General features: G+C 36.3%; 1 protein-coding gene across 3 annotated transcripts; it reads left to right on the top strand.

The window, feature by feature from the left end:
- The first annotated feature begins 16,670 nt into the window (after nt 1-16,670).
- On the top strand, nt 16,671-22,404 carry LOC127795994 (uncharacterized). Of its 3 annotated transcripts, none has more exons than XM_052328004.1 (8): nt 16,671-16,995; nt 17,669-17,753; nt 18,730-18,771; nt 19,538-19,703; nt 20,461-20,513; nt 20,623-20,838; nt 21,543-21,589; nt 21,976-22,404. In XM_052328004.1, the coding sequence occupies exons 1-8, from the start codon at nt 16,724-16,726 to the stop codon at nt 22,028-22,030; spliced, it is 936 nt and encodes a 311-aa protein (XP_052183964.1). In that variant the 5' UTR covers nt 16,671-16,723; the 3' UTR covers nt 22,031-22,404. The 3 variants fall into 3 exon arrangements, with proteins under 3 accessions (XP_052183964.1, XP_052183966.1, XP_052183967.1); XM_052328006.1 differs by having other exon boundaries at nt 21,512-21,589; XM_052328007.1 differs by lacking the exon at nt 18,730-18,771.
- Nucleotides 22,405-22,964: the final 560 nt, after the last annotated feature.

Genomic DNA, 22,964 nt, shown 5'->3' with positions numbered 1-22,964 from the left:
TATTACACGATAACCATGCTCGTGAAAGGTTATTTGCGGATTATGAATCCTTCTGAATAATTGGGTAGGCATGATGCCTTGCTAAAGACCAATCTTGTCTTATGTGTTTGTACCGACACATTGCCAACATATTCGGAAGCCTAATGAGTCATACGCAATAGGCACAGTCCCTGGCTTAAACCAGAAGAGTGGACGTATGGTTAAGTGGGACACTTCGGTAAGAAGTTGTGCCATCGTAGGTTCTCACGAAAAAAGAACAAATAGACGTAATGACGTCAATTCGTCATAATGGAAAGAGTTTCCTAAAATGACAATTAATTAAATTAGGAAGGAGTTTCTAATTTAATAATTTTCTATTTGTTGGAGTAGCAAATAGGAAATAAAATATTTTGGGGCTTAAGTTAATATTTGGACTAAATTAGACTTGGACCAAATATTAAATTAAATATTATATTTGGACTAAATTGGATTTGGGCCAAATATTAAAATAAATATTATATTTGGACTAAATTAGATTTGGGCCAAATATTAAATATTATATTTGGACCAAATTAGATTTGGGCTAAATATTAAATATTATATTTGGGCTTCAATTAGATTTGGGCCAAAATATTTTATTTAAACCTATAAAAAGATTTGGGCCATTTAATTATATTTCTAGTTGGACTAGAATAAACCCACTTAAGATTCTAATTAAATTAGAATTAATGGGTTAGCCCAATCTATTAGGGTTTTAGAAACCCTAGGATTTTTCTCTATAAATATCCCTTTATGGGTTACCCAAATAAGAGAGAAAAAAAGAGTGATTTTTGGTGTCGTTTTTCAAGAGTTGAAAAACGTATTGCCGTTCACTCTTCCCCGTTTCTTTTGGCATCAATACGAAACGAGGGCGTTCTTTTTCCGTCCATACACAAGCCGCGTAAAGGAGAAGGAGCTACCACTCCTATTCCGCTCTCCTTGCCAACGGACGCGTGCCGCGTATCACGAGTTAAAGGTCGGACGCTTGGACGGCTCGAATCCGTGAACGACTCAATAATCTAAAGGTTAGATTCATTTATTTGTTTGTGAATGATTTAATTTCGACGTTGATCCAATCGTCGGGATCGGGGTAAGGTTCAAAATTTTTGAACTACGCTGCTTGCCCCGTAGTGATCATGCTTTACTTTCATCTCCTTCATCCTCCCATTTATCCCTTCTATTCTACACACGAAATCGGCCCTAAATGAGCCTTAAATTAGCCAAAATGAATGGCTGAGGCCGCGCCACATGGCGCAACTAGCAGTCGCACACGCTGCCACCACCTTAGACTGAAAAGACCTCGTTTTAGCCTTGCCTCTTGGCCAAATTAATCGGTCATTTCCTCTCGCGGGAGCTGTCTCTTAGCCTCGAACCCGCATCCCTCGCCTAGCCACCCTCACGCCCGACCGACTGTGCCACACGCGTCCTTCAACATTTATATGCTTTTAATTCCTTCTAAGCTAGCCATTAACCCACTTTTTGAAATTGCTCCAGCACCCATAATTTCCAAAAACCGACCCTTACACCCCATGCCACATTTATCCTTATTTCACTTATGCCCCAAAATTTTTGAAAACTCCCACTTACACCCTATTTAATAATTTCATAAATATTTCAAAAATAAAGTAATTAATTGTCCTAATTTCCCATTCCCTCAAGACAACATAAATTATTATTCTTTCCTTAATTCCACAAATATTCAATAATTACTTCAAATACCGAAATTATTATTCATTAATTATCTCCAAAATTTTGAAATATTACATAAGAATACTCCTCACATTTTAGTTACTTGAAGTACTCTCATAATTGAGTAGGCAACACTTGGCACCATATCATATATGGAGCTCAACCTTTGGCTTCTAACCCACCATAAATCTCACATTTTTGTTACTTGACCTAATGGACTAGTTAGATCCCACCCACTATCTGGCTAAGTGCAATGAGTTGAACATCACCCTCCCCTACATTTTAGTTACTTGGTTAGGTGAGACCCGTTGAACACTGCCTCATCTCATGGTTAATAGGAGAAATCAAACAATCTTTCAAGAAAATACACCCTCACATTTTAATTATTAGATACTCCTAATCAAACTAATGAACCCCTATGATAGTGGAAAGCCACGATGAATTAGATTCACCTCTTAAATCTAATATTGGTTTGCACATGTAAAGATTTTTAGGGCTTCTATCTTAAGGTCTCATCACACACCATTCATTCCATCATACAACAATTGCATAATAAAATGAACAATAAATAAAATAAACCAGAATGACTATGGGCTTGTGCACAAACTAAACCCAAGCCTCCAAGGTTTAAGCCATGCCATATATCATATCCAACTTGATATGATGGACTACTTGCTTCATCACTTCTTGATTCTGAATCCATCAACTCCTTGACGCGATATCTTCATTTACAACATTTGCAAAATAAAGACTAAAAGAAGCTACTCAAGGCTAAAGCCTCAGTACATAACCAAATGAATAATTATTACAAATTGAAATAAATCAATCGAAGCCCTTGTAACATTCATTCATTCACAACAAGCCCATGCTTATCCTGAACATACATCCGTTTCTACTACTTGAAAACAACTTTGAAAACATTTATATCACGTGCATATGTCAAGCATCGCAACCAAAATTTCATACACACATATCTAACACCCTGTGTCGATGTTCAATGCGAATTACCACACAACCATCAACAACGACGTTGTTAGAACAAGTTGTCTAGGCCCTGCAAGAGTCGACTTCTACCTCATGAGAGTCGACTATAGCATACCTGCAAGCAGAAGTCAACTTTACCATAGGAGAGTCAACTGTGTTCTTTAGGGGTGTCAACTCCTACATGAGAAAGTCGACTTTCCTGATACACACATCCATAAATCAATATTTTGCAGCCATTAAACGCTAATCAAAATATTATATTTGACACATACAATCACGTATATGTATTATGTAACACCCCCTCTCCTAGAACTGCCCGAAAAGAGGTGCTACGGGAAAATAAAATAAAACTAACTGATAACTAAAATTTGATACCAATAATGAATATCTCAATCAACTAGAATAAAACTCTGAGTCATCAAGACTAAAAACCATAACTGCATCTAAGGGAGAATCCCTAAACTAGAAATAAAAATAAACCCAAACTGATAGACACTATAAAATTAACAACTCTCAGACATCTTTGGTCTTGAGTGGCTCCACATACACACACTACTGGACACTGCTACTAGGCCCCACATCTGGTACTCCCCTGCTAGGACCTAGAATGGTGAAGAGTACAAGGTGAACTACAAAGCTCAGCAAGTAATAAACTGGAAAGAATAACTGGAGTTGAATCGAAAAAATATCGATACTGATAAAATACTTATTGAACTTGTACTGAGAGATATAATAATTAATGGATTACATTTACAAGGTGTAATGCACATAAACTGTAAACTAAATGCAGGTATACAACTTTGGCACATAGGCCCACATAACTGTAATACATACCTGGCTGATCTGAATCCTGCAAACATAAAAATTGTAAGCACATATTGTGGGCAATATGCCCCTAGCCCCCTGGTCGACATCAGGCGAGCATCTCATAACTGAGATATAACTAAACTGATACTAGTGGGATCCCCGCGGATAAGCCGCCTGGCGTGCATAATGCAATGCTCATATAAATGCTGACACACGATATGTAGTGCTCCATATAAAGTCATGCTCGATGCTCATACAAATATGTATGCACATAATCTCACAAAATAATGCTGGTCATGTCATAATTAATTGTTAAATATGGTATACGAATTTTATTAGCTATATTGAGATACCAAAATTCTGTAATTTCTGAATATGGGCATGACATACTGGATTTTATCATATCTTGGTATAAAAATTCAATATTTAAATAATTGAATATTTATATTAAATTTAAGACTTGTATCAAGAATTTATTGGAAGCCATTCGGATGCCATATGATACTATTCGGATGATTGAGGAAGTATAAGGAGCAATTCGAATGAAGCAGCAGCCCATTCGAATAAAAAAAATGGACTACAGCAAGCTCATTCGAATGGCAGAAACTCATTCGAATGACAGAGGCTCATTCAAATGATAGATGATATATAACAAAGGCTATTCAGATCTGATCAAGCACTCATTCGAATGACTCACAAATTCATTTGAATGAATTTGACAATTTTCTAACTTTTGAACTGGCAAAAAGCAACTCATTCGAATGCAACAGTACCCTTATTCGAATGAATGAATGGGATACTCATGGGTCATTCGAATGACAGAGAGACTCATTCGAATGCTAGACTATACAAAGCAACAACTTGCTCAAATCTTCAAGGACTCATTCGAATGACAAGAAAACTCATTCGAATGACAGACTCAAAACTTCAAAAACACATACGAATGATACAATAACACATGACTCATTCGAATGATAAAGGACTCATTTGAATGACTGATACATTATAAGGGAAAAACTTACGATAACCCTAAGAGTTCATTCAGATACCACTGAACTCATTCAAATGACAAAGAGGCTCATTCGAATGACTGGAAACTTATACGAAACGAAACTTACGATAACAGAGACCATATCTTGAATCAAAAACTTAGCATCACTACACCATTCCAAAAGAAATCTTGGGAGAACAATCCCAATTGATATAAAATAATATCAAGATGGATTAAATCAATTGCTTATGAAAGAAAACGCTGTAAAGAATTATGCATAGCTTAACATAACTTACTGGGTAATGATATACCGCATGAATATATATATATGCATGAACATTCTGACTGATTAAACTGGAAACCCAAAACAAGAGTCTTGGTATTCTGAGATCACTACTAACATGATTCAAAGATCATATTTAAAGGATTCACTATAAAGAATCACACATATCTTCCTCATGCACTCACTGTTCTACGCATATATATATATACACTGGAACTGATATAAATATGAGAACTCAATGAAGAACTGGAATAACTGAGAACAAACAAACTTGAATCTGTAATGAAAAGAATTACAAATAGGATACTTGCCTTATGCTAACTCTGATCGGATCGAACGATTGCAATGGAAGATCTAGACACTGCAATGCTTCTCACTCTCTGTTCTTCACAAATTTCTTCTCTTTCCGTGGCATGAGGAAAATTGTGGCTTATGAAACTATATATATATATATATATATACTGATCTGAGAAGTCCTAACGCCATAACTCATTCTCCTATTATAACCAGGAGACTTCACAAACCCAAAACCTTCTCACGCTCGGATACCTCAATCCTTTAAGAATAATGACTATAATTAATTAATTAAATTCTAATCACAAATTGCTAAATGACTCTCATGTCCTTGCATTTAATTTTTTGTAATAAATAAATATAATTAAATGCTATTTCCTCAATCAAAATCTCTAAATGGCTATATTAAATAATTAATCAGCCAAATCTCTGAAACAAAACTTACATAAGAAATTAAATAATATCTAAATAAATTCTAGACCCTCTAATGGGTTGCTACATATTAAATACCAAGTTAAGGCTCTAATACCACGACGGATAATGTGTATGGCAGTACAAGTAAAATTAAAATTTTTTACATGCATCAGATACACGCATGTGAAGTGATAAGTACACACCATACACAGCTTGGATATTTAATCAATATGTATATTCATCACATGAATAACAATAAATGCATACCTAAAATTTGATGATAGGTTAGGGTACAAAAACACTTTCTGTATTGAGACCAGATTCCACCTCACATTGTGGTAGCCCTAGGCTGTCCATACCTAGTTTGTTGTCTGGTATTATTCTAGTCATCTCTTCCCATGATAGACTAGAGGCTTCCCGTATCACCAACACCAGCGTCTCAATTTTTTGAGTGACTATTATGCACCTACGATTTTAACAGAAGTAGAGGAAGACAAAAGTAAAAAATTATAAAGGAAGCTTTCCATAAGAAGCTCTATAACTTTCTTCTTATATACATCCGTCCAAGCCTTTTACCGCCTCACCATCCATCCTCTCCAATTGCACGCCACGTGGACTACAATTGGAAGGCTGAAGTGGTGACTAGGAGTCGACTTCCCACCACCAGGAGTTAACTACCATAGCAATCGACTTCCACCAAGAGGAGTTAACTCCCCTACCCAACAAGTCAACATTTGACCCGCTGTTTCTTGAGACGCATCAGGCAAACAATGTTGATACCAAACACCACATTATATGGTGTGTGACTTTCTAGATTCACTACCCACTAGCAACTAGATAACACCAAAACTCATTTTGGCACCAGACAACACCTTAACCCATCACCAAAATCTTTTCATATCCCAATGATGATCTAAGGGTTCTTGAGGTGCACCTGATGTTTTACCCTTATATTTAGTTTTGATGATGAAAAACAATACTTTGTTTTATCCCTAAGTCATGAGTCAAGCTTATGGTTTTCAACATAAATCAATTTCAATATCAAGTATTACTTTGTGAAAATGAAAACCAAATGAATTCCAAGTATCGAGATTTGCAAAACCCTATTTTTCTAAGTCTGGAAGGTTAGTGCATTATAAAGAGACATATAAGAAAATATTTTCTTCTTGGAAAACTATCTCCTAGTATTTTGATAGCTAACATTCATTGGTGTTAAAATAATTTTTAATGAATTTTTCAAGAAATAAAAAGTATGTATTTTGGATGTCGTAAAATTGCTATATCCTAAGTTTATACTAAAACCAAAATTCTATTTTCTTATTGTTATGGATTTTGATTTTTTAAATATTTTTATTGAATCCAAATGGGGGATACTTTCTTATTTATATTTATGTATTAAAGTACCATTTACTTAAACTAAAGAAATGTAAATATGTTGTGGATTGTGTCATCAAGTAAAGATAATTCTATAGCATTCGAATTTTAGTGTATTTTTATCTTGGCAAACTGTCGACAGTTTGTTTCTAGATGTCAACAGTTTTCATAAAACCATCAACAGTTTCTATTAAAATGCTGACAGTTGCAAATCTTGCTCTTAGTATCTAAATGTCGACAGTCTCTGCATCAAGGATGTTGACAATTCCTAAGAAACTATCAACAGTGTATGTCGCAGATAGCTTCCAACGACTATATTTTTTGAATGGCCTTGAGATTAACTATAAATAGAGATCAAAGGGATGAATTAACACAACCAAGAGATTACATTTCAAGCTTCCAAGTGCTTACTCCATTGTGTGCTTCATTGGTGATTTTATTTCTCTCCAAAAGGCTTTGTGCTTATCTTTGTAAATTTATCTTCAAGCCTTGTTGTATTATTGAGAGAATTTGTAACTAAGAGTGATAACTCTTAGATCCTCTCTTATCTTGTACTACTTTGTAAAATTCCTAGCTTGTTGTGCTAGAGAACTTACTTATTGAAGCAAGGGGTTGAAATACCTAGCTTAGTGCTAGAGGGCTTACTTGGTTAAGAAAGAGGTTGTATCTTCCTAGCTTGTTGCTAGAAGGCCTATCCAGAGAGATAGTAGGTTTTTAGTGAATTGATTGAAAAATCCTTAGTGAGGAGCTAAGGTAGTGGATTAGGCTTGGTTTAAGTCGAACAACTATATATCGTTGTGTCTTTTCTTTGCTTGTACTACTTCTTTCATTTATTATTCCAAGCATTTCAATAATCCTCACTTGCACTAAAATCTCATTTTTCCATCAAAAGGATTTTTAAGTTCAATCAATTTTTTAAAACAACCCATTTCACCCCCCTCTTGGGTATTAGTGCCATTGCTATACAAATCTAACAGCGCCTAGTAGCAACTCATGAAAATATAGGTGGCAATGATGTCTCACTTCAAGTGAACCTATTATAATTGATGATTATCGTGTGCTATAATCCTTTCATCCCCTAACGTCCCGACTAAGTGAGAGCCATGGAATGATAAACTTACAAACTCAATAACTATGTGTTTAATCTTATTAGAGTGACTAGATGATACCTCATGAAGCACCTTTCCTAATATTTAATTTCCCCTGACCAAAGACTGTCTTGTCATACTAGCAGTAGATCACATAGGACGTTTACCCCATCAATGATGACGAGAGTGATAGATCCTATCCCCAACACCTGTCTCCATATACCAGCAAAATGGAACCACAAAGATAAACCTCTCCACCTCACAATTGGATGGTCGGGTGCATTAGAAAATCTCGCACACCAATACACAAGACAATTATGCTAGTTCAAGTCTAAGGATTACCTACACCATTGCAACTTGATGACATGACCATTATCCACTATGCCATGTGGTTAGTCATCAACATCACATTCGATGTGTTATTCTCCAACAATCACCCACAAGTTTACTAGCGACATCCCAATGTTATATGGCATGTGATACACCATCCTCCCATCAATAACTCATTCTGAATGAGATAGTAACTCTTGTGTTAGTCCATACTCAACAAATCAGAATCCCTATCCAAAGAATCTAAGAACTAGGAATCATTTAAAAGGTTTTATTACTAGAGAATCCTGTCACATAGTCTCAACATCTTGAGAATAAGATTATCAAACAAAAGATCTAGGGACTCATTCATATAATAACTGGAGAGTTTATTAATGAAGATAAACTTGTCTTTTATTAATATATATAAAGATACAATAAATGTATTTATTAGAACCCACTAGATGTCATCTAAATCTAGCATTAGGGCACACAATACTAACACTAGTTCCTAGCTCCCCAAGTGTTGGTTCAAGAGGCTTGAGAGCGTATCCCTATCAGGAGTGGCTCTAGAGACCTCTTATGACATTGGCCTATAAAGGCTGAGGTCTTTTTGAAGAAACTAGTTCTAATTATTAGTGCTTCCTTATATGGATTTGGTAATGGGAAATAAAGCTTCTGAGAAGCTTTGGAAGGATATTGTCTTTGACCTTTTGTACATTTCCCACAATTAAAATTTGTTTGTTTTGAGGAAACTTAATGAGCAATTGGAAGAATGAAAGGCATTTGTTAGTCTTTCTGCCTTATCTACAAGACCTTAGGGGAAATGAAGTCGTTTGGAATAGATGGGGTCCATTAGCCCGAAGAAGGCTTAATCCACTTACTGGGAAAGCTGTGGAATCGAAAGAACGGAGATTGTCGTAAGATGCCAGGAGATGTTTCATTTTGTCAACAAGTCTATAAGAAAAAAAATAGTTAGAGGCATGTCAGGATTTCTTCGCGTGGGCCCTCTAATGCTTAAGTCATATGAGGTCTCCATGCAGTGCAAGATGTAGTAGTAAAATGTAGAAATGTCGTGCAGGGGGAATGTGTAATGAATGAGAACGATATCACTCTAGGGTTGCTGCTTTGGCTTGATTGGTTTAAGCATCATGCCCTCGTGCTCCAAATTAAAGAGTTTAGGGGCTATTTATAAACATCAGACTGACAGGGACACATGACATGCATGTACGAGAATGCAGTGCTCTTTCCTAAGAAAAGGCGATACATCTCCCCCATTCATGGTGTTGTCCTGGGGTTAAGCTCAGAAAAAGGCCTTTAGGAGAACCCCCTTTCCCGATGGGGGAAGACCCCCAAAAGGAAGAGCCCTTAGACTAGGCAGGCTACATTACTATGGGGTAATGTAAGTGGGGGACGTGTCTCTCTAGGTTCCTCTTAGGGGCACAAATCGTATAAGGGGAACTATGATATATAGGTCTCGAAGTTGGTCCCGAACGAATGATGGATGGATGGAATGATTTCTCAAGGCGATATGCTCTAACCCTAAGAAGATCTTATTGAGAGGATGGCTCTTTCCAAGAGTGTTGATGCACTGGCTACTTCGGGAGGACTTTCCCTTAGAGGCTATGCCACAACATAATGAAAAAAAAAAAAGAGTTGAGCTGAAAGTATTAATCCTTGTTGCTCATCTATTTTTAATTTTTTATATCTAGAGAGATTAGATAGCTTTCATTATCTATCATTCAATTCTCTCTATTTATATTGTTAAATCCCTCTAGATTTTTCTTTCATATTCTTTTGAGGGTTGTTCATTCAGTGAGCTTCTACTCCATATCTGTATCTCACAAACTACTGTAAGGGTTAGCGCTTATCGAGATAAAAGGCTTAGAAATATTAAAAAAGATATTATAATAGAGGATACTGCTTCTTTCTTTAAATAAACACTAAGTAGTGGATTTTAAAAAATCATTGGTGAGTAGAGAAGGTAGTGGAGTGGGTCGGGTTGAGCCGAACCACTATAAATCTTGCATGCTTGCCTCTTTTAATTATTTTACTTTTGATTTTCACATTTTTAGTTCATATTTATAGCGTTGATTTCAAAGCTATAAAAAATGCTAAAAACAATTTTGTAAAAAATCTTTACCAAACCGAGAAAGTTTTGAAACACCAAATCCACCATTCTCTTGAGTGCGCACTTCTATATTTCTCAACACATAACTACCTCCAATTTAAACTATTGAATCCCTTAAATGAATCCTGAAGTTCACTGTAAGAGATCATGTGTGGTTGAGAGTCATGCTTACGAAGGATATGCAGAGGTTTGGACTTTCAGGGAAGCCCAGTCCACATTATGTTGGACCTTTTGAGATACTAGGACGAGTAGGATCCTTACCCTATCGTTTGGATTTGCCTCCGCAACTAGCCAATGTTCGTAATGTTTTCCATGTATCGATGTTGTAGAAGTATATACCAGACCCTTACCACGTTATTAACTATCATTCCCTTGAGATCCAGGAAGATGCATCATATGAGGAATTCCTTACAGGTATCTTGAACTGGAAGGAGAAAGTGAAAAGGAATTGGTCTATTCATTATGTCACGTCACAGACCAAATGAGGCCACGTGGGAGCTAGAAGAAGAGATGAAGCATTATTTCCCTCCGTTGTTTGAGTAATTAGATATGAATTTGGGAGACCAAATTCTTTTAAGGGGAGAGAAATTGTAACAACCCGTTAGCGGGGTTAGGCCGCCCAGTGAGTATCATTAGGTAAATGGAATTTTCATTTTATGTAAATATTAATTATTGATGAAAATTGTGTGATTATGTAGGTGGCATGGGAAGAATCAAGCCAAGGAAAATTATATATAGAGATGTGTTTGAATAGTCAAGGAGCAAAGATGGTTGGAAGTTGGAAAAGTCAAAGTGGAGCAAGGTATGCATACATATGCCATATTGAATTTGTGGTAGTAGGAGATAATTATATATGGAATATTGGATATATATATATATATATAAGTGAGTTATTGACTTAATATTTAAAGGTGGGCTAAATTAGAGAATTATGGCTTAAGTGTATATAAATATACATTGAAATAGGAAATTAAATGATAAGTATAAAAAGATGATAAGTGAGCATGTGGAAATAAAAGGACAATTGGAAGAGAATTAAGGGAGAGAGAGTGTCGATGGAATTGGGAGGCTAAGAGTGTAATGACCTACTCCTACTTACGGGCGCCATCGGTGAATAATCAACCGGATTACTCACACACAACAACCGACAATGAAGAAAGGGACTATGTTTCATCATGAAACACCCTAGGTGGGCACTAGGCTTTGTCCTTCTCTTCGCTCCACTCGAGAAATCGATCCCAAAGCAAACAAGAAACACAATAGAATGGCACCCGAAACCGAAGTGAGCTTCACCTTTATTCAGCTCACCTCACAACAAACCAAAGATGACCCAGACACAAAGCTAGCACATCAAATATTTGTTGAGTACTAGGAATTTATGGGAACATACCTTTTGATCCTTACCTGATCCGAAACTCGGCTCCATCAACTAAACCATATACATCAAGCAATCTCAAAATCTCTTATTATACTAAATGATTACAATAAACTGGATGCCATTCAGTGCCCAACAACATATACATTCACACGAATACATACAGGAGATAATATAAATCACAAACTCGGGCAACAACGCTAGTCGCCATTTCAACCTACCATCATCACCACCACTGGCATTCGGACTTGCAACATCTACAACATGAGGTAAAACCTCATGAGTCATAAAGACTCAGTAAGGGTGTAGTGCATAAGTAAATGAAACATAAGAGAGCATGTAATGCAAAAATGAAATGCAAAATGGGTAGTCTTCCATACCCTCATAACCTCCATAGGTTAAGGTATCAACCAACCCTTCCCACACATTAGTCCTCCATATGCCATAGGTACACTAGAACACATATCATGCAATGTTGACCACTACATGCAACTCATAAAGAAACACTTACAATTGCAAGCAAGACCACCACCACTTAGGGTCATCCCTTACCTGGCTCGAAGCCTCATCTCTGCCTCGGCACGAACTCCAGCCTGAACCTCAAACTTTTCTAGGACCACCGCTTCCTCGGTAAAACCTAAATGCCACACAAAATCCATCAACATCAAGCATTAAACCAATGCCTTCAATTTCGCCATACACCGCAAAATCACCCGACAACTTCCAAACAACCCTAACCGAGGGTTTCATCCAACTAACAATTATTCTACATTATCTCACATAATGGAAATTAACCAAAAAAAAATTTAATTAATTTACCTTACCCGATCTGGAGGAGAAATCCAACTAACTGCCCACACTAGCGATGCCCAATGGGAAGCTGCTTTGTTCTCAAAACCCCATTTTTGAGTCTCTGGCACGCTTCTTGAGCCTCAAAATAATTTTTGAGTCTCTTCTTCCTCACGACGCACGGCCACCCGCACACAGCCACACCATCGGCCCTTGCTGACCACTCTCGCTGCCAGCTCCGCCACCAACGGCCATCGCCGACCGCACTACGCCACCTAGGACCGTCGCGAACCCGCTGCCAGCTTCGGCCTCCCTTGCGGGCAATGCTTCCATGGCCGACGTCGTCGGCCACCACCTCAGGCACCGCTTTAACTGTTGCATGCCGCGACTGCCACCGGCCGCCTTCCTCGCTGCTCAAAGCACTGCCCAACACCACAGTCACCATGACCGCCTCTATTCACCTCCATCCAACACACGGTCATCGCCGCTTGGCGCTGCAATCGACCGCTTCCGACCAGCTCTCGGCCATCCCCTCTCTCTTGATCACTTTCTCCTCTACTCTCATTCTCTTGGCCATGAGCTCTCTTCTCTCTCTCTCTCTCTCTCTCTACGTTTAAATTTCAAGAAATTGGGGCACTGTTGAACACTTGACCCCCACGCCAAAATATCTATATATATGCATATTAATTACACATTTGCCCCTCTATTTCTCCTTAGATTCCACATAGAAATTCTTATTATTTGCACTTAGGCCCTCCAAGATTTAAATTAATATCATCAAGCCACCCGAAATATTTATTTCTTCAAAATTAATTGCCAACATTTACTCAAAAATATCGATTTCGTCCCTACACCTATGCCGGACCTTTATTCCACCCAAAAAAGCTTTAGGGCTGCCTCACTCGCAAAATCAGACCACCCCTAGGATTCTCTCAGCTCCCAGATATCCCCTACTACCATTCGGTATGGGCACTCATTCAGACTTATACAGAATTTATTTCAAAAATTATTTCCAGTCAGACTACTTCCAGTGTCATTAGGCTCACCTCGAGACGCTCACCAGTCTCATGCCCTCTTCCCTGGGCATCCAAGTCTCAGGGCATTCCCTTCAGTCGATTCGATAATTTTATTAATTAATTTCTCGAAATCGATCTTTGGGCTTCCTAGACCACCCGAGGTCTTTTCCAAATAATCGAAAATCATATCTTTTCCATCACCATGAAATACAGGGTATTACAAAGAGCTAGGGTTCTCCTTCTTCTTCTCATTCTTCTTCTTCGATTATCAAGCTTCGAGGAGGTTTGTATGTAAGTTGGTAACTAATTCAACATCCTTTCCTTCTTCCTTTGTTAGATTTCCTCCTTGTGGTAATTTTCTTCAAGTAAGGATTCTAAAGAGAAGCTAGATAAGGCAAGTTCTAACCCCTTTCTTGGTTTTAAACCTATAAATCATGGGATCTTGGTGGATTTTTAATTAAAAAACTCTTTATTTTTGCAAAATTGTCCAAGTTTAAAGCCTATGTAAAAAAACTTTGTAATTCTCCCTATATTCTTGTTGTTGCTTCCTAAAACCATTTGGAACTTCAAATAGGGTTTGTGTCACCTTATAATTTTCAAAGGAATGATGTATTTTTGTTAGGATGTAGATCATGCAAGGTTTTGCATAGCTTGCATGTGGGTTGTTTTGAAAATGCTCTGTTTCGAGCTTGGAAGCATTATGTCGGTTGACAAATGCCCAGGAAGCTATCGACCAATGGGACAAACTATCGACAGTTTTCTATAGGCTGTCAACTAATGCTGCTGATTTCCACTATGAGAATCAAGTTGCTTCCTAGGTGTTTTTCTCTTGACTCCGGCTCTTGTGTAAATGTTTTTGGGAAATAAGTGTGCATGCATGGTCATGATATAAAGCCATTATCAAGCCATGTAGAAGTTTGTGAATGGGAAGCATTTCATATGCATGTTTTCACATATTATGTTGTGTATGTTATTTGTGTGCCAAGCCTTTGGGTTGAACTAATGGGCCTTAATGGATGTATGCGATATGAAGACATAGACATTAAGTTGAGCTAATGGGCCCCAATGGACGTATGCAATATGAAGGCATAGACATTTGATTGAGCTAAATGGCTCCAAGAGTCGCTTAATATGTATATATATGAGTTTGGGTGGTTTCAAACTTTTACAACCTTAATTACTAAGCACACGGGGATGGTACATGGCATGGGTGCATTTCGTGGCTAATGGTTTAGTTTTCCATGAGTTTATTTATTGTTGCAATTCTTATTCTTATACTCTTTCATTTCACATTATACTTACTAAATTTTGCGACTCATTCTTATTTTACATCATTCTCGATAAAGGTAAAGCTAAAGACGAGGATGGTCCTAGTAGTGCGTGATCTTTTGGAATAATTGAGTACAGAGCTCCCCTAAATTGAAGATTTAGGGTTGTCAGTTAGTTTATGCCATGTTTATGGCTGCGTTTTGTCACTAAGACTTGATGTATTTCTTTGAAAAAACCTAATGAGATGTAATGGATTATGTTTATATTATCTTGAATGAAAAAAATGATTGTGATCTTTATTATTTAGTGTGGATGGAGTATATGTTCTTATTAGAGTTTTATTCTGTTTTCAATTTTCTATGACATCCCCACTTATACTTCAGTCATAAGAATTTCTGGAGTGGGGTCGCCACAGTAAAAGTAATACTCAAATATTTGCTTTGCTTGAGAAGTTAAGAGCATTGTTGATGCAATTAAAAAATAGTCGGAGTACAGAATAAAGCATTTTTTTTAGAATTGGTAGCGACGGAGTCGTCGCCGCATATGCGTTCAGCGCCTTACGCCTACACCATCTCCGGTGCCACCGACACCCCTGTTGTGATCTCCCCCTCTATTTTCTATCACAACTCAGATCTGGTCAATCCGCCATGAGACGACCACCCCGTCCAACGCCACTCCACTTCCCTGCGGCTGTGAAACCACGGTCGATCTGGCCATTGCCGCCGAAGTCTCCGCCGCTGGCCTCCATCGATGCTCACAGTTGGCAAAATGGGTTAGCGTAGCACGTTCGGTTATTTAATTAAAAATAAACTCATTTTGGTGAAAGTTGGGTTAGTACTTATTATAAGCCCAACTTAATTTATAAATATATCTTTAGCCCACAACGCTAAATTAATTTCAACCCCAAAGCCAGCCTTACCTCTAATCTGATTTAATATTAATTTTACTAATTTAAAATTATATTTTTAATTTTTAATTATAAGACATTAACAAAGTGACCTCCAAAAACTTAAATGAGGTAACCCCCAACTCACTAGCTTTCTCCATTAATGTATAATATTTTCAGTCTAAGTCAATTAAAAATCTTTTTTTTTATTTTTTAAGATAATGTTTGTTAATTAATATATAGACCAAAAAAAGTAAAATAAGGAAAGTATCTCGAACAAAAGTATTTTTCATTGTATTTGTTAAATTTATTCAGAAAGAAGTCATATGACTTTTTATCTTAAATTTTACAAATAAATTTATTACTGTTCCTTTCAGATAAGTTATTTTAGATCTTACAGATAAGTTATCTTAATACAATTTTATCTTATTCATTTTAACAAACGTTATCTAGTAGAATAGATAAGTAAGTTGTACAAAAATGGAAACATGAAACAGATGCGATACAAAACAGAGATGAAAAAATGATATTTTTCAAAAAATAAGAAATGAAAATTCTAAAAAATCATAAATAAAAAAAATATAAGAATCTTTTGTAAATATAATTTATAATCTAAAAAATAATTATTTAATATAAAAAATAAATATAAATTTTATAATATATTCAAACGAGTATAAATATAAATTCTATCTACAAATTATGATTTAATAATTAAAAATAAATAATAAATTAAAAAAATAAAATAATCAAACATAACTTAGTTAAAGATTGGATTTTTGTTGTTTCTAACTTTTTTTTTATGGAGGGAAATATTTTTTTAATATTACGAAATATTATTAAAATTATAAAAATAATTCAAAAATATATATTTTTTAATATCTCCCAACATTTCTTTAACTATTTTACATAATATTATATATTTTTCCTTATATAAAATGCATAATCTCGTGAAGCCATTGTTTGCTTGACTCTGTTAACGGCGGCGCGCCGCCCGAGAGACCGCCAAATGGAAGAAAACCTGCCTTCAACCGCCTCGCCGCCGCCTTCTCCTCCTCCTCCTCCTTCGCCTGAACCAGCCACAGATTCTAAGCATCAAAGGTCTACCACGCCGTCTCCGATACCGCCGTCATCGGTGATACGGCTGTGGAGACCGGCGGCACAGCGAAACATCCGGAACCAGTGGTCGAAATTGGCCTCTTACAGGCAGCAATGGTCCTCCGCCTCATCCTCAGCCCGGTCTCACGCTACTTCCACTGTTAACTCCTATCTCTCTCAAAGGTGAAAAAGCCCCCATTTATATGTATCCAATTTCGTTCCATTTTTTCTTTCTTTTACGGTAGTATAGATAGGAAAACACTTCATCAATGTGCCGAAATTGGAATTTGATATTCTCATATAGTATCTGTAGATAAAGTGGTATACTCTCAGTTAATGCCACTACAATGGTGTTTTTTTGTTGAATTGTTCTTAATGATTCAAAAATTCCCTCCCTAGGGGGTTGTGTCAAGACTTAGGAAGGGCATTGGTGTAAAGTTTTGACACATTGTTCTTTTGCATGACTTGATATATTGAATGTTACTTTTAGATGTCAATTGACATAAATGTCATCCGCACACCCTAACTTTGTTCGGATAAGATGCAGTTGGTGATATGATATTCTTAATGATTAAATGCAACTGAATCATGTTATGCTGTGTCAATTGTATGTACAAAATATTTTGTTTGTCAGAAAATTTTTCTAAACTTCTCTGTATATTATTTTGTTGTTCTATGTTATATTTTGCCATGTTTATTGTGCTGAAAACACTGTATAATTTGTATCCTGTCAGAGTGTCTGTTCTCTCCAAGAAAGGAAATATTTGGCCAATGAATTGGAAATTTTGTTGCTTGAGCACATGCACAGTATGCATGGGTGTGTATGGATATATTTATGCAGTTGGCTTTGGTACAGGTACATGAAGGGTATGGAGTTGGGTGCTCTGAGTGATATGCCGGATATCAGGAAGAAAGCCTGCTGGAAATTGTTTAAGCAGCAGGTGATTTTCTTTCAGACATTTTGATTCTACAAGGTCTGGGCTTGGGTTTGAGTTGGTTCTCCCGTTTGAAACCTGGCTTGTTACAGTTACTTACATTATGACTGGTGTTAGCATTATAAAGAGAATAAATTTTGGAAGTTTGGCACTATTTTGGGAAGTCAGCTAAAGCATGGGAAAGTCTGCAGGAAGTTACGATGGTTTTGATGTCATTTCTTCATGTGTCAGATAACACTGGTGATGATATATGGAAAAACACACGGAGGATGACATGAACTTATATGAGAAGCAGTACCTATATGCCAACTGTTAAGCTCATACTGGAACATGTAATATAATCTGACATACTAAAATTTCTAATGCTTCATTTTCTATATTCATCAATTATCAACCCAATTAATTGAAATTTTAGCAAATATTCGAGTAAAGGTATACTAAAAGTGATGATTTGAGATGAAAATTGCACCAACTGCAATTAGAAGTAGCTAATTTGGAATTATGTAGGGATGGCCTACTGGAATAATGATTTACATGATTTTGGCTAATACCATGTTTTACTCCCTAATCCTCAAGTATATGGTGGGTAAGTATGATAACTGCTTAGAGAATTTCATATCTTGTTTTGAGCACAAGGTGGGTCTATGTTCTCAATGTACGTTTATTATTCTCTGATTTGAAAATTGACCAAATCAGACCAAGTAAATATATTTACCATACCCGTGTCATATCTCTTGGTATATAGGTTGATTTGAAGTTTATCTTTGTCCTTCTTAGAATTAGGGATAGATTTGGTTGACTTGAAGAACTAAGAACGAACTCTGGAGCTAAGGATTTCTAGTTATCATGCTATTAATTTAAGGGGAAATGCCCATTTAGCCTATCAAGGAAGAACTTTCTTTTTTTTTTTTTTTCTCCTTTTCTCCTTCAGTTGTAAAATTTATAATTCTGAAAAATAATATTTTGAAAAGCTTTGTTACAGATGCTGCTTCGGAGCAAATTTTTATCTTCCTACAGGGATATGGTACGTAAACTTATGTCATTTCATTTTCTAAATTGTAAACATTTTATCTTGCAAAAGTTTCAAAAGTTTATGCATGTAAGGAAACTAGTCTATGATTGCATCTGCATATGTGTTAAACAGACTTCGGGTATGAGGGTTGGGTAATGGTATGTGCCTACATGTTTCTTTTGCCTGAGGACTTTGGAAAACACAACTCAGATTCGCAATTTTTAAATGCTTATTTTATAAATTTGAAATTCGTAGGTGTTTATACATTAACATGCAGCTTTCTATGTTTAGAATAAGTGTTATGCATTTTGTGTGATTTTGTAGACAACTCGTCTTTAACTTCTGCATATTTTGGCCTGCATGTCCATCTAGACATCTGGGTATTTAAATCCTATCAGGTATTCTCTCACAGCACTTCAGAAATTTAAAAGAGTTGATGTAAGATGATTTGCAGCATTCAAAGACCACACTTTTAACTTGTATTTTATGGTATCCTCAAATTATTTGGTAAACAAATTTATGCCTGCGGCACATGGTTCAATTTGCCACCACTGAAATGTTCTGAGTTTTTGTCATGACTCATATCTCATAGTTGCCATTAGGGCATTAACCTCAGACCCAGCTGTCATAAACATTAAACTGAAAAATGAAATCTAGATTGATCTTTATACAATACTTACATATATAGATCTATCCTTTTACTATGTTTTAGCTCCATGTATTCTCAGTAAATTAGTGAAGAAACACCATCTTGTTGGTTCTTAATCATTACTTACAGGTGGCTGTTGTAGTGCACATGGTGAATGCAAGCAAATCTATGAGGAGCTTCCTTCAAGGGGCTGGTGGTCCACTCATACAATTTTCTAGCATATCGGTGGATAAGAATGACAATGGGGATGGTGGTGGTATCCCAGTATTTACATTCTGGTCAATTCCTGCTTTTGGTATGATTGTTTTTGGACAGAAAAACTGCATCTATTATTTGTGTCTCACAAATATATATATATTACAACTTAGTAACCACCCCTATGAGTTGGTTATGCCATGTAAACTGTCAGATAAAGCAGGAAAAAACTGTCACCTAGGGATATAACTGTACACTTAAAAATACAAAACTGTATAATTACACATTTTCTACTGTCTCCTTGCATTGCATCCATTTCTTGTGGAACTTTGATGATTTAATTTTACTGCAATACTTACATTGTTTGTACCAAATGTGCTGTTTGTTGTTGTTGTTTCTGCTGCTGTTTTGTTGTAGTTTGATTTCAGTTTCAACCAAGAGTTTAGAGGATCTTTGAGAAATTTGATTAATCTTTTCCGTTAGCTGTCTACTTAATAAGATTAATCTTTGTGTTGCATATTTTCTGAATTCAATATCTGGCGTAGTTGATAAACTTTGAAAATTAAAATAGACAGAAGATTAGATTTAAAAGATCACTGAAGGAGTAGTTTGAGAATCATCTTGACTGTAGAGTATTGGGAAACTTGTTGATAGACGAGTTTATTGCCAAAAATGAAAGTGGATGATAAGGATAGATGTGGAAATTTATTTGTTTATGTATTGGAAAGAAGATGAAGTGATGTGCTATATGCTTTCTAGTGAGATTTTCTTGCTCGACCGTCATTGTATGAGACATTATTTGGATCAATATATATTGGTTTTTCTGATGAATATTCTAACATTTGTAATTATTGCAGAGGAGTTAGCACACGAGCTTGTTCAGATGTTCAGATTGGAACTGAATTTGAAGGTAAATTTAAATTTCTAATCTGGACATGAGGGTCACAAATGCGTCTGATCCCCTGTCCTCGATATGCATGTATTCTGCTACTGACTTTGGTGCCGATATGAATAAGCAGCGGCTTCTTGTGGTGGAGTTTCTCTCTATCAGTTATGAAGAATATCCAATAGGTGAAGTGTGCTGGTCAGATGAGCTGTATCCTGGAGAATTTGATGATTTATGCATATGCAGCTTGTATTCTGAAGAAACTTGTGAACCTGTTCACCCAGAGAGCTGGAAGTCTGACATGTCTACTGACCAACGTAATTGCCAACCAGACCATGATGTTTTGCAGGTATTTGGTTCCTTTCACCAACTTCGAATGTTTTCCAACTATAAATGATAAGTTCTCATGGTATTTATGCCATGCACAAACCGTTTTCAGACATGGGCCTGATAATGGAACTGGCAAGCAGTCTCCTACTTATGAGGTTGACAGTCTAAACTTTATGCTACTTAGTATAGCTCCTGCACTTACCCTATTTAGAGATAAAAAAGGACATCCTTATCACACAAGGCTTCCTGCTATGAGTGGGTTGGGTTGGGGGGTGGGAGCACCATTTTTGTACACATTCCTACTCTTACCATGCCAAAGATTGTTTCTAAAACTTGAACCCATCTCTTTCAAGTCACAAAGGAGCAACCTTATTGCTGCGACCAAGATCCATCCTCACTTAGAGATAGCAAATGAAAAATGGTGATCCTAAATAATTCAATTAAAAGCAATTCCCCAAGAGGACATAGGAATATTTAGATGGAATTTCCGAGTAATACTATTGATTATTAGCAGTTGTTCTGGGATCTCTCTGTCTTGATTGAATAGGTTTTTCTTTTTGTTCTGTCCCTTTTCTTTCTGGGTTAATCTTTAAATGGGCCATCAATAAAATGGTGGAAATAAATGTTCGAAGGTCAAACCTGGCTGTGCTTCTATTTCTCTTCCCTGTCTTTGATTTTCTCCTTTTTTCTAGGTGTCTGAATTACTACTTGTTGGAGTTGCAGGTTTATTTAACATCCTGGCTTGCAGAGGTGAACATTGATATGTACAGGTAACCTGAATGAACTATTGTTTCTGCCAATTTGAACTCACTCTGTATTTCATTTGAGGATAGATTGCAAAAAAAATTTTAGAGTTCCAGCTGAGATCACTTCAGTTCTTGCTTCTCAAACATGACAAAAAAGCAAAGAGAAGTCCAACTTCACCTATCAATTATAAAAACCATAGTGGCTGTTATATATCATTTGAAAACTGAAAATTGGAATCTCTTGTAGCACAGCTCTAGGAGAGCATTGAGTTATGTTTTCCTACTTTGAATGTTGACCTCAATGACAAGTTTTTGGTTCCCCTAATTTGAAATGTTGAGCTCAGTGACAAGTTATTTGTCCCCCAAATTTGAATTATTGATCTCGATGACAAAAGTTTTGCTCTTTGCAGGCTGGAAGAAATTTTCTCCATTGTAGGAGAGGAAATGCATATTACCTTTTCCTGAGGCAGCTTCTTCAGCACCTATTGGAGAAAAAGGAGAGGCCCACCAGCAATATTTCCCATTTTCAGGTGCGAAACGGAGGGTTTCTTGGTACCACTAATGTTGATAAGTGAAGTAACTGACTGGTTGTTCCAGTCTTCAGACATTAATTTAAATGGGGTTTGTGACTGTTGCTCAAAAATGTGCTCCAAATCAGAGTTCCTACTTAGAACTAATTGAGACTTGCTAGACTGCATGAAGATTGAAGACAGACTTGAGGCAGCATATAATTACTCTCAATAATACAAGTGGGGGCATTGTTGCAATTCTTGTATATACAATACATGTGTACATTGTACTGTCACGGCCCTGGAATTAGGAAGTTATTTTTTATTTCAGTTGTTATATCTTTATTTAGTTTGTTATTTATAGTTATGTTTTAAAAACAGTTAAGTAGCATAAATGTAGTGGGGAGGTAGTAGAGGTAATTTAGGAGCAGTTACTAATAGTTACTAATAGTGGAAGATTGACAACTTTCTTGTAAAATCTAAGGATAGCTTATATATAAAGCTAAATTTACATTGCCAAAATTATGTATGAATTATCAAGAAAATTATTGAAGTATCTCTATTTTTCCTCAATTCTATCTATTTTTCTCCCATTTCTCTCGGTTATTTCTTACTTTCTGTCAATTTTTCCCTCTTCTGTTTGATTCTCCCTAATTTTCTATCTGTTTTCCCCTAAATTCTTTCTATTTCTCCCTCAATTCCAATTCTATCTTCAAAGAAAACATTAATTAAGACTAAAGTCCTGATATTTGATATTAGAATAGTGGTTTCCCTGCTATGATTTAGGATTCATAGCAGTTGATTCCAATTAGAACAAGGTGGTTATGGTAGTAGTGATTTAGATTGAATTTTGAAGAATTTGAACTGCGCAAATAGCCTAAGGAATTCTT

This window comes from Diospyros lotus, chromosome 2 (genome assembly GCF_014633365.1).
Source record: "Diospyros lotus cultivar Yz01 chromosome 2, ASM1463336v1, whole genome shotgun sequence".
Taxonomy (NCBI): Eukaryota; Viridiplantae; Streptophyta; class Magnoliopsida; order Ericales; family Ebenaceae; genus Diospyros; species Diospyros lotus.
The sequence above is the reverse complement of the archived record's forward strand: the minus strand, read 5'-3'. Positions and strand labels throughout refer to the sequence as shown.

Coding starts and splice junctions, on each gene's coding strand:
- LOC127795994 (XM_052328004.1), top strand. CDS start 16,724: ATGGAAGAAAACCTGCCTTCAACCGCCTCGCCGCCGCCTTCTCCTCCT. Junction 17,754..18,729: donor GGAAATTGTTTAAGCAGCAG/GTGATTTTCTTT, acceptor GCTTTGTTACAG/ATGCTGCTTCGGAGCAAATT. Junction 18,772..19,537: donor TATCTTCCTACAGGGATATG/GTACGTAAACTT, acceptor CATTACTTACAG/GTGGCTGTTGTAGTGCACAT.